The 12441-nt window shown below is 41.4% G+C and overlaps 1 protein-coding gene across 22 annotated transcripts in view; it reads left to right on the forward strand.

Annotated features, from left to right (window-relative positions):
* Positions 1-12441, forward strand: part of ABLIM1 (actin binding LIM protein 1) — a 284940-nt gene that overhangs the window by 238256 nt on the left and 34243 nt on the right. For 13 of the 22 annotated variants that reach the window (XR_012020532.1, XR_012020533.1, XR_012020534.1 and 10 more), the window contains exons 8-9: positions 695-753; positions 3156-3239. Coding sequence is in view for 4 of the 22 variants with exons in the window: in XM_072805191.1 (XP_072661292.1) it covers positions 695-753; positions 3156-3239 (143 nt within the window). In the remaining 18 variants the exon portion in view is untranslated. The remainder of the gene's footprint in view (positions 1-694; positions 754-3155; positions 3240-12441) is intronic. The other 9 variants (XR_012020544.1, XR_012020549.1, XR_012020546.1 and 6 more) reach the window with 1 other exon arrangement.

Here is a 12441-nt window from a genome sequence, read left to right on the forward strand (position 1 = left end):
GTTTCATACTCTAAGAAGGTAAAGCATTGACTCAGGGACAGAAAAAAAAAAAAAAAAGGCACTTAACCAGTAATTTCACTCATTCACAAGTGGAGACCTTTTTTTGTTAATTAAAGGTTAAAAGTTAAAGAAAACTTCTGCATTCGGAATATAACTTTCAACCTTTCTACTACTTGGCTTGATTTTTCCGTATCTTTGTAAATGACTGTGTAATTGGATCAACAAAAAATTCAGTGAGTTTTGCTTCTGGATATAGACTATCTGGTTTGACTCTATTTCCCTCATCTCAATTGCTTGGTTGTTTTGATGTTCTATAAACATGGTTTATGGATTATATTTAAATTAAATACAGCTTGTAGTAAAGATACAGTCATGACTTTTAAGGGATAATAATATGGTCCAAAGCAACAGCGACAACGCTCAGTCAAGAACTAAATGTCTCTTGAATCAAAACACTGTTGTGCCCATTAGTGGTCTCTGTGGTCTAGAATTATGACCTTTATAGAGCAAGCTCAGACTGGTTGAGGAAAACTCACCTAGAGGTTAGAGTTGTCATAATTCACTTGGGCACAGGGCTCTAACACTCCCCTCTCTCCGTAGAGAAGGATATGATCTGTTCTCAGGAGTTCTGGCTAATAGGACTATGGCTTCTTTCCATTTCCTTTAACGCTTTGCGGGCACCATGTCTTTCCAGGTTCCACCGTTTGGCATCCCGACTGTAAACAATCTACCAAGACTGAGGAAAAGCTGCGGGTAAGGAAACAATTAGAACTGTGATGCCAGGTGCATTTGCCGCTGTCTGTGTCATAGTCGCTTATTCTTGGAGCTGGAGTTTGGGTGAAATTGCTTTTTCATGACTTTTTTTTTTCTTAATAGCAGATCAAGTTGAAAGACCATTTGGCCAAGGAAGGAGGTTCTCTTCCCTCCTATGTTAAACCGATTGTGTTTTTTGTTCCAAATGTTTGTGTCGGAGAAAGTAAGCCTTGCCTCACCAGTCGGGTTCATAGGAAAGCATTCAAGGGAACAACCAAACCATACAGATGGGAAAAAATGATTCATAAAGTTCTAGGTCCAACATTTGGTGACCTCACCAGACGTTTTTGTACTTAGCCCATAAGGTACCACCCTGACCCAAACTCTGCATCCATGGTACATTTTACTGACCTCTTAAGTCCAAATTTCACTGAGTAGCCTCTATCTCCAAAAGCCAGTGGTTTGTCAGATAAAACATTTAGGGAAAACAATGATGAGCCCAGAAGTGTCAATGTGAATAAGCATTCTGGTAACTTAACTCTTAGGTAACATCAAAATGCTTCAGTAACTGTCCTCACCGAAGCACACTCACAGAAGGATAGAGCCTCTTCATCTCCCACTTCTGAAGCCTTCTCCTGGTCTTATTCAACCCTGACAAGACCTCCAGATGACACTATTTTATGTGTTTCAGAAGCAAAGAGCTGTACACCCTTATAAGTCAGGATCATTATCTATATCCTGTTCAGATGCCCTAGTTTTTTCCTTAGACTGTGAAATATTTTCTGAGCAATAATCACACTGGAACCCAGGCCACGGCCTCTCAGTTTGGCTGACTTAGTGGTACCCTTGGAAAAACTGTAGTTTGTGTTCCATTTGGCATCTCAGGGAAAAGAATGGCCCGAATTTATTTTGGAAGCCAAACTCTAGAGTATGGTGTCAGATCTGCTTAAACTGCCATTAGTAGATATAAGCATCTATGCATCCTAACCCCATTGGCATCATATTTTTATGGAAAAGATTTTTTAAAAACCTTTTTCTTAGAAGAATGGAGTAAAAAGACAAACTGAAAAGGAATCTGTTGGTCTCTATTTCGACATAACAGCTTCAGCTTGAGCATGATGTGTATTAACCCTCAAGCCCATCCACCAGGCAGGTGCACACTGGCAGTCACCCATGTTGGGCACCAGAGTCTGAAATTTTTTAGGAGCTATGGATGCTGTGAAATATAAAGCATATAAAGACTATTGTATCTTTATAAAATCCTAAAACATTAAAGATAGTAATTATTGTCATTCTTATCATGAGAATGTAAAATTCATAGCATAGCTTGAGGACACTGCCCAGAAACCACCCAAGTAGCTAGTGGTCTGTACTCTCTATAGTGTGGCTTTCAGTTTTTTGAATAATCATTTTCACTTCATCCCTGATGAAGCTTTTTGGGAGATGAGGAGAAGAATGCTAATGAGACCAGACTACATGGAATGTGGGTCTTTTCTCTATAAGGATTGCTTGAGTTTGCAGATAGTGTGACTAAAATGATACTTAAAAAAGAAAAAAAAATTGATTGCATCTTGATAGAACTCCCTGGTTAAGTCTATGAAAACAACTAGTGAAATACTTCTCTTTCTGGCCAAGAAGAGCTATTAGCTTTTCTTCCTTTAGTAAAGTTTTCCAGAAAATTCCAAAGCTTTTCTCCTGAAGCCAACATTCAACCACTTGGGAGGGCAGGCCAACCCTCAGCTTGCTCACCTTTGGGAAGCCCCATAGTGTATAGAATAGAGCACTCCAGAGGGGAAAAGGTTCCAGGGTGCCCTGAGTGAGGTATGTGCTGACGTCGGTGGGGTTTAAAGGGGAATTGGTTTTTGAATAAGGGAATAAATGTTGTGCTCTCTTAAGGGTGTGTCTACAGATCACAGACCTTGAGCCAAGATTTCCAAGCCTTTCACAGGGTATCACATCAGTGCAGTTACCATAGCAAAACGAAAATGTTTTAAGAATCTCTGCAACCCCACTGAGTAATCCACATTCTTGGTATTTAAGAACTCACAGGGCATTTGTAATGACAGATTCTTAAGGACATCTCTCAATGGCTTCATTGGCTCCTTACTCTCCATGTATAGAAATTTCTAAGCCGAAATAAATGGAAAAGGAATCATGGGGAGTTAGAATGTAGATGAATAAACTATAACTTGAAGACCAGTTAATATGCTTTTAAACATGGGCTCTCCAACGCACGCGCGCACACACACACACACACACACAACTATAAAGCAATGCCACTTGACATTTACTATCAAATTCATTTTCCCAAAGGTTTTGTTTTGTTTTGTTTTTTTGTGTGGTGTTTCTAAATTGAGCTTATTTCTTTGTTCATTCTTCCCTTTTTTCATGTTTTATGGCAGCTGCCAAACAGTCATCGTTCTTCCTCCGATTTCTTTTATCCCAAAAGTCTGGTTCGACGCACAGGACGGTCACCGTCTCTGCAGGTTGGCGCTGTGTCTAAGCCAAGGCTTAGAGACGCTGTCCTAGTCCGAGGCTTCTGTCGCTTATCCTGTCCATGCTGCTTTCCCCACATAACTTCTGTGGCTCCTGCAGAAGCAAATGCTTTTTCTCACCCACAGAGTGCATCTCACATTCTGATATGGCTGTTTCCTTTTCTGAGTATTGTTTTCATTAGAGTACTGGCTAAAGCATTACTTTCATTCAACCGAGCACATTAGAAGCTCCCCCTTTGGTCCTGTATCTACACATTTGTTCATTGAACAAATATTTGCCAAGCACCCAGGTAGAATGAGTGCAAGGCTGGATGCTCTAGACCTAGACCAGCAGGAAAGACACATAAATAATAGACAAATGATTATAAAGTGGTATTAGAAACCTGTCACATAGATGAGGGCATGTCAGATGAGAGAAAGAATCTCAGTGGCACTTCCCGGGGATAGTGGCCTTTGAGTTGAGTTGTAGAGGTCCGTGGAGATGAGCACACATAGAGATGATGCCAGGGGGTGTGGCTGGTGAGAACAGCAGCAATGCCAAGCCGAGAAACACAGTGCTTGGATAGGGAGCACTTTGGCTCAAGAAAGCAGTAGTGAAGTGAGAAGGGAGACAAGAGGGACCAGGCGCCTACTTTGCCGAGGCCAGGAGCTTTAAATACACTCTCTGTTGCTCTCCCTAAGAATTGCTGTGAGGTAGCTGTCCTCACCCCCATTTTCAGGTGAGAGACTGAGACTCATCACAGTTGAGTGATTTCCCGAAGAGTTAGCCCACTGGTAAGTGGAAGAGCTAAGAGTGGAAGGCAGGTTTCTGAGTTCATAACTCGTGCTCTTTCCACTACGCCACAGGGGAACTTAGGAAGATAGGAGGGGAAGACCGCATGCTAAGTCTGATGTGTTTAAGAAAGAGGGCAGCATGACGTGCAGAACCATCCAGAAGCCAGGAGAGGGCTCATCCAGCTCTCCAGATGAGCAGTGAAGCAGGAGATGGTGCTCCCTTCACATACTTGACCTCCTTCTGGGGTTCCTGAGAATCTGCTGAAACCAATTCAATTATAACTTTCTACAAGTTGATCTTGGCCCAGATGAAACCCATTTTTTTTTTTTTAGATCTGCTAACAATTCCAGATTATAACATAACACTTTAGTCTGGTCTCTGTGCTTACACCTTTTTTTCTGTGCCTGCTCGAACAGTGCTAAGGTTGAGGAGAGTTGCTTAGTGTACTTTCATTAAAACTTTACATTCTTTCTTTAAATGGTTTGGAAGAGAGTTTGAAGCATATACATTTAGAGCAGAAAGGAACCTTTTAGACATCACCCCCCAAGTGTCTTCATCTATAGAATGAGGTAAGCCCAAAGTGCCCCCCCCCGCCCCAGCATCAGCAGTAAGACTTAACTGCAGATTCCAGGCCTCGGGTACGTTATGTTGGCCCATGATACTGGGTTACGCTCCAACTTGTATTTGTCATTATGATCTTCATTCTATCTTAAAGCTTCAGCTCCAGTGGCAGAGTTTTCACATGCAGTGAAATTATAGTCTCCTGAATCCAGTGGAACAGCCAAAGACTGTCCCCACTGCAAATGAGTGTTGCTCAGAATTAGAACCTCTATTTGGCAAGACGTTGCTTTTTCAATAGTTTTTGGATCCCTTTCCCAAAAGTATGCTTTATAACTCAAATAGTGTTCTGTCTTGTTAGCCTGAGGCTATAGTCAAGTGATGCATTTTGAACAAAAATCTAATCTTTGAGTGTGAGATTTTTTGGTTTGCTCCAGACCCTTAAGTTTGAAAGAGCCTCTTAGGTAGTGGTGGGTTGAAGGAGAGAGAGCTCTGTTTTTAATAACTACTCTCTTCCTGTCCTGGTTCAAAAGGGACATCTGATTCCCATTATCCAGCCATAAATATCAATGAAGTCAACTTCAGCTCCATCACAGAAAGTTGTAAACAGCTTGGGATCTGGCAAGGAAACAGGCCATTTGACAAGGTCTCCCTTTACCATTGGCTATTGAGGAACAGCTCACCAGAACTTTTGAGAAGCCTGAAAATTCCAAGGCAATCCTCAGGTCATACAGATATATTGATCTTTTAGATGCCTTACACAAGCAGTTCATTTCACCAGAAATGATAGTTAGTTATTAGGTAAATCAGCTGTACTCTTGCAGGGACATTCAGCCCTCTGTGCTCCAGAAGCAAGTCTTGGTTTTGTTGTAGAAGAAATTTACAGGAGGAAAGTCATTTTATTATTTATATTCTACAGTTGCTCCTTGTCTCCTCGGGCTGAAATACGGGTAAAAGAAAATGATGAAGTAGAATTACCTAAGAAGAACATTCAATTTTACTTACTTGGACAAGTTTTATATGAATAGTGAATTTTGTCTATAGGTAAAAGTCAATATTAAACATTTGTAATTTCTGCTATAATTCATTATAGACAAAGCAGATGGCATTCCCAGACCAAGTTTTTTAGAATCCACAGTGGATCACTTGCTAAATTCTAAAAAGGAGCATCTCTGATGTGTGTTTGGAGGCTAAAGCATGAATGGACTGCCATACAAAATGGGCATGAGATTTTTTTTCTTTTGAAACTAACATTCACTATTATATGCACTTGCAAACCTATAATATACCAAACATATACCGTGTGTATATTTTTTAAAGAGCTAAATAGAGGCTTTATATATGTCTCGAACAAGGAGATAATGTTGGCTATTGTTTTATTAACATCACTACAATACATGCTGCTTTATTCCAGTCTTTTACTTTATTCGAATATTTTATTCTATTTTGGTCTGTTTTTATAATTCATCAGAATTATAGGGATTAAGATTTATTCTGGAAAGACATTGAGGCTCTTGGCCATAGTAAAGGGTGATGGCATTTGTGAAACTCTCCAGAGAAGGGTCTGGTATGCCCATTAGCTCAAAACTTCTTTCTCCAAAGGAATTAATTTCACCCTTCCTTGACTTAGCAGTGAACATGCAATGTATGCAGATTTTAAAAGTATTCCTTCTTCTGCAGCTATTATCACCACCTTGTCTAGTGAACTTCAACAAAAACCCAAGGCAGGTACTGTCAATCTCAGCAGCACTTCGTATAAGGTGTCAATCACCTTATATCAGTAGTCATCCCTTGGCATTCATCAACTCTATCCCATTCAGTTGCCTGTAGTGTCCCCTCCTTCTTAGAGCATGGCTTTGGAAGAATGCAAGTTAGATGGGTAGTTGTCGCACCCTTGCTCCTGCTGAAAGTGGGGAGGGCGGGGGCAGCAGAGTGCTTTCTGGCACTCCCCCACCAAGAAGGGACCAGAGTGCACGATGGCCCTTAATGGAAGTAACTGGAAACTATTATTTCTCTGCTTATTCACCAGGCAGAGCTCTGGTAAGTCTTTTTTAATGGTCAAAATCTGAAGAAGGATTAGAGATGCATGGAAGCATAAAGAGATGTCTTCAATGTAATTCTCACTTAGTGACTATGCCTCCTGAATGGTAGGACAGATGGACCAAGTCAAGGCATAGAGAAAAAATCATCTGTAAGGTAGTTAGAGGGCTTTTAAAAAGATTGTATGCCAAAAACAAAGAAACATGTATTTTCAAGCAACCACTATAAGGGATCAAATGCCATTTTTTTTCTCTTCCTTATTGAAACAAACTACTCGTCTTCTGGTGAGACTTATCCGTGTTGATTTTTTTGAGAAAAATAAAAAACCTTTTTGAAATCAAAAGTGGGCACATGAACATGTGCTGGGGGAATAAATGTAGGTCACATGGACCCCTTGATGAGAGAGTGAACGAGGACAACCACATGCAATAAAAGGTTCTTAGTGAAACTCCTTTCCTCCTGTTGCCAAAATGAGGATTAAATTCTTTGCCTAATTTTATTAGTATAATACTTTGAGAAATCACAGCCAGTCTATAATCCTTTCTATATCTACTCTGCTTTCTCCACCCTTGCCTTGCCTTTCTTCTTTTTTCTTTTTTTTGGGGGGGGGGGGGCAAAGATGACACTAAAAAATAGAACTGAATTTTCCAACTGTGCTTTCAAGTTGGTTTTTTCCATAAGGCATGAGGGGCAAGGTGCTTAAATTAAAATAAGTAAATTGCATCTGCTTTTAACAACAGATCCTATTTCCTTTCTCTGTAGAACAGAAGTGGATATATCTTTGAGAATAAATATTAGAAATTCTCTTTTATAATATAGTTGACCATTAAACAACACAGGTTTGAACTATGTGGGTCCACTCATATGCTTTTTTTAAATATAAATACACTGCAGTACTAACAAATGTATTTTCTCTTCCTTTGGAGTTTCTTAATTACATTTCTCTAACTTGCTTTCTTATAAGAGTATAGTATGTGATACATATAGCATGCAAAATATGTTATTCAACTGTTTATGTTATCAGTAAGGCTTCAGGTTCAACAGCAGGTTTTTGATAATTAAGTTTTGGGTGGAGTCAAAAGTTATATGTGGATTGTCCACTGCACAGTGGGTCAATGCTGCTGACCTTGGCATTGTTTAAGGGTCAGCTGTGTAGTTGAGAGAGTAATTTTGTTTGTCATAACTCTCATAGAGGCTCACGAAGGCTGCTGACCCATTGGGTTATTGAACTCAATTAGTAATTACTGGGTCACTGTTGTTACCTTGAATATCAGAATGGGTTGAAAATAGTAATGTAGGTTAACTAATTGCCTATAAGGATCATCTGTGGAAATGTGGCTCACCTGTAAAACTTTGTTCTAGCCCAGCAGGGTGACACTAGAGTTAAGTTCATGGTAAAGAAGAAGCAGTCAGTGGGATTGGAAAGAGGGAAAGCATGGCAGTAAGTTGTTGCTTTTCAGGTTAAATGAGTTTCAATTGGAGTGGATTTGAGCTGCTGTATTGGAAGACAGCTTTGTGCCTTTTGAGGCTATCTTGGCCATCAGAGACCCTCAGCAAGTAAAATGGTTTCTTTTCATAATAAAGTTGTTCATTTAAAATTCAACATTTTTAGAATTCTAGATCTTTGAATTGAAATATAAAATTCCAAATATTTAAGATTAAAATACCCAAACCAATGTTGTGTTTTAAAAAAGTAATCTTATTATCTTCACGAAGGAGGGCCCTCTAACCTCCACTGGTCGAGCACATACACCTCGGGAGCCATTGGGACTGTGGCAGGAAAGCAAGCAATCGTGTATGCTGTTTAAGCCTGGAGCACAAAGAGACAGAGAACCAGGAACTGTACTGGTAGATAAGACAGGCATGTGCAAGGTATTTGGCCATCTGGCGTGGCAGGGGCATAAATTAGTAAACCTAAGACCTAGGCAGGAAGTCACCATCTCAGGCGGATACATTTTCACTTCATAGAGTTCTTGAGAAGGGGAAGGGCATTTGGCAATCTGACTGCTGCCCCATGTATGATGATAAGTGACTTCACATATCTAAGTTCTGATGAGAGTGCATGCAAGTGCAGTAGCTGTAGAGGGCTCTACGGACCTCTTCTCCACGGAGCTCAAGTTTGAAAGGACTCTTCTGTCATGAAGAACAAAACACCGGTAGTGCTCTCCTTCACTACGTGAGATTAACAAAGAAATCCAGTCTAAGTCCAGTGTCTGGAAAATGCTGAAAATGGGTACGTGCCCTGGGCGAGGCAAGGTGCTTTAAGTTTTATAGGTGTTTCCTTTGTCCCTATAAACTAGATTCAAGTACCGTCTCCTCCTTTGAGAAGCTGAAGCTAAAGGAAGTCAAAAGAAAAAGGGAGAGAGAAAGCAAGAAAGGAAAGAAAAACTCATAAAATGTCACACAACTAGGAGATCCAGGATTTGAACTAAATCTTGACTCCAAATCCAGCCTTCTAACCGCCCCCCATACTATACTACACAGAGTCATGTTTTATTCCATTATTTCATTTTAGACAGGAAAACAGAAGAAGAGCCATTGTAAGAAAATAAGCAAGGATGTAACTCATAAGCAAGACACCTATGAGTAGGAAGTAGATTTTAAGTAAGGTTAGGAGACCAGAATAAAGCAAAAGCAAGCAACAGTAAATGCGGTGAAATGAAGAGGAACTTCTGAATTTCCAAGAGACATCTGGAGCGTTTCCCAGTGCTAAATGGTCTGAAGATGCTCACGGCGGCCTGACCTCTCCACGAGAGCCAGGGCATCGTTAGATTTGGTGAATAGCCAACTTGACTTTGAGCACAAGTCTGACTGTAAAAATCTAAAATATTTACTCTAGAATCAGAGAGCCCGGGGCAGGTGTGTGCAAAATGGAGGTGGTTCAGCTTGAAAACCTTTAAGAATGAAATGAGACTTGTCAGATAACCCTTGACACCTTAAGCTCCACCAGTCATGATGTAAATGAACCAGCTGAAGGCTTCAGAGGAAGCCTGCTTAAGCCACAGATCCTCTAACGTGGTGAAGAAAGAAGGTACAGAGAGCCTGTGTGGAAACAGCCTGGTTCAGCCAAGAGAACTTTTCCCTCTGTGGAGTGCCTCAACCCTGGAAGAGAAGCTTACAGACCTCCTCCCAGACATGCGTTCACCTGGCTCTCCAGCTACATTCCTATCCGCATGCGCAGCACACGAGGGAACCATATACTTCAGAGCCACCCCAGGTGCATGATTACAGGGAAGGCAGAGAGTATCCCTGACCCGTATTTGGCAAAAATGAGTGACATGGGAGAGACCCCAAGACTCAGTGCATTCTCAGGCTATTCACACAATGTCCTAGCTGTTTGTCAGTGAAAACAGGGCTTTGTCATAACCATGTCAGTAGCTGAAGATGCCTGACTGTCCCTCACTACCTCCTTTCCTACCGCACCCCAACTCAGAGCCACTGCAGTCTTCTCGTGGAGCTAAGGACACTGCCTTCTGCTAGTTGATCTCAATTTTTTTCTTCTATCTTCACTTCATCCATCCCATTAGCTATGTTGATGAGACAGAAATGGTCACATTTGTCTTACAATATGGGGGAGATCTTAGTGCAGGAGCTAAAAGCTTGGGCTCCACCCCTAGGGCACCTGGCTTCATATCCTGACGCTTGAGTATGTGTGTAGCTGAGAGCTTGCACACTTCTTCCTCATGATAGCAGAACCTGGCTCAAGGTGTTATTGAGGAGATGAAAGTGAGATCAAGCCTGGAAAATGCTCCTCCCAGAGCCTGCCACATAGTAAGCAGACGACAAACTTTAGCTGCCACTAATATTCTAATATTCTTGCGTTGTTACTTGCCAGGTTTCACTTTGATATTGGGTTGGCACATATTTGCTGCCAGCTACTTGAAGCCGAAGGACCACCTGCAGTTAATAGTTATCCCACACAGAGGCATACTGGCTCAACTTTATTAACGGATGGCATCTTTTTAAAGGAGGACTAGATTCTGGTGTAGTGTCATTTCTCTGTTTTGATTGGGAAACAGACCAAGGAATTGGAGTTTTTTGAGCAGTATTACTATGTGAGCCCTTTCTTTCTCAGTAGACTCAGAATTGAGAATTTTCTCACATTGAGATGTGCATGTGATTGGAAAATTTAAGCCTTGGAGGAAAGTACTTGTATGTGGCAGGTCTTAGGGAGGGGGACCAGAAGCGATGAGCCTGCTACACCAGCACTGTGACTTCTCCAGCCCCCTCCACCCTGGTATCTCAAAGACACGAGAATAATCCATCACAACCCTCCAGTGAATTATCTGTTAGAATGAGTCTAATCACTCTCTGCCTTGAATTGGCCAGGTGGGTTTGCTCTCATTATTTCAGATATGAATTACAGAGTGATACAACATCCTTATTTTTAGGAGTTTTTTTGGCTCCATTACATTCACTTTCAAGGTGCCAAATATCAGTAGAAACGGTAGCAAAGAGGAAAGATCCAATTCCTAGCGGAGAATTACGAATTTTCCTCTCCAAGAAATGTCTGTACAGAGGGGAGAAGGCCTTTTAAGACTAGACCTTTGGTTTTCTTTGTGGAGCTTTCCAGAATGTGCCAGGGAGAGTGGGAGGCAATTAATCCTAGTTAATACTAATACATTTCCTTCCCACTGCTAGCACCTCCACTCAGTCTCAGGGTCCTCTAAGCATGTATTAGAAGGCCAATTTCTTTTGTCTTTCCCAGCGGCTGACCACTAACCTGACTTCAGTGACTCTGTGTGGTTGGGTTCACATCATGTAATTAACACTAGCCAGGTATCCACAAACTGAGTGTTTACGAATAATAAATTGTAGCTCATTCCCTCAATAAATACTTATGCCTTCTACATACCTGTGCAAAACAGGCATACACAGTGGTTTAAAAAAAAAAATTCCTGTGAGGGTAGGGATGGTAACTGAAGTTAATGATGGAGATAGGATGCAAACAAAAACACCCCAATTCATATGGAATTATAAATTTTATTCCTAAAGGAAAACTAAGAGAGATACTAAGAGAAAATAAGGGTAACCCTTCTGGATTGAAAGATCAGGGAGAGCTTCCTTGAGGAGGTGATGTTTAAAGCCAAGACTGAAGAAGGGAAAAAAATCAACCAAGTAAAATTAGGGATCAGAGCATTTCAGGCAGAGGGAACAGCGAGGAATAGAAGAACCCTGAAGCAGGGACATGTACCATGTTCCATGAGTGATGGTGTGAAGTAAGTGAGGAGGAGGAGAGGAAAGCAGGATCAAAACCCTGAGGTGCTGGGAGTTGTGATTTTAAGTGGTTGCTGAAGCCAAAAGTAGTGACCAAATTCTGTTCCTAAAAGATCTCTGCAGGGGGCGCCTGGGTGGCTCAGTGGTTAGGTGTATGACTCTGGATTTCAGCTCAGGTCATTATCTCAGGGTTGTGCGATTGAGCCCCATGTTGGGCTCCACACTCAGCGTGGCATCTGCTTATCCTCTCTCTGTTCCTCCCCACACTTGTGCGCACTCTCTCTCTCAAATAAATTGATTAAATCTTTAAAAAGAAAAGAAAGATCTCTCTGGCCACTGGGTACCAAGTGGATTTGAAGAGGGCAAGAATGGATGCAGGACACCCTCAGGCAAGATCATTGCAATAGTCCAGATGAGCAGAGTTCGAGCCTGGGGCTGGGTGGAGGGAAATGTGCACGAAGGCAGAGCCAGAAGGTCATAGAAGGGAGGAGGAAGAGAGAGTAAAAACAAAAGTCCCCAAATGCATTTTCAAGGCTGGTTGCACAGCTGGTTCTCCTTTGCCTTTCTCTCTAGGTTATATTTTTCCTTATTCAGGAAAGTCAC

This window comes from Canis lupus, chromosome 29 (genome assembly GCF_048164855.1).
Source record: "Canis lupus baileyi chromosome 29, mCanLup2.hap1, whole genome shotgun sequence".
In the NCBI taxonomy this organism is placed as follows: Eukaryota; Metazoa; Chordata; class Mammalia; order Carnivora; family Canidae; genus Canis; species Canis lupus.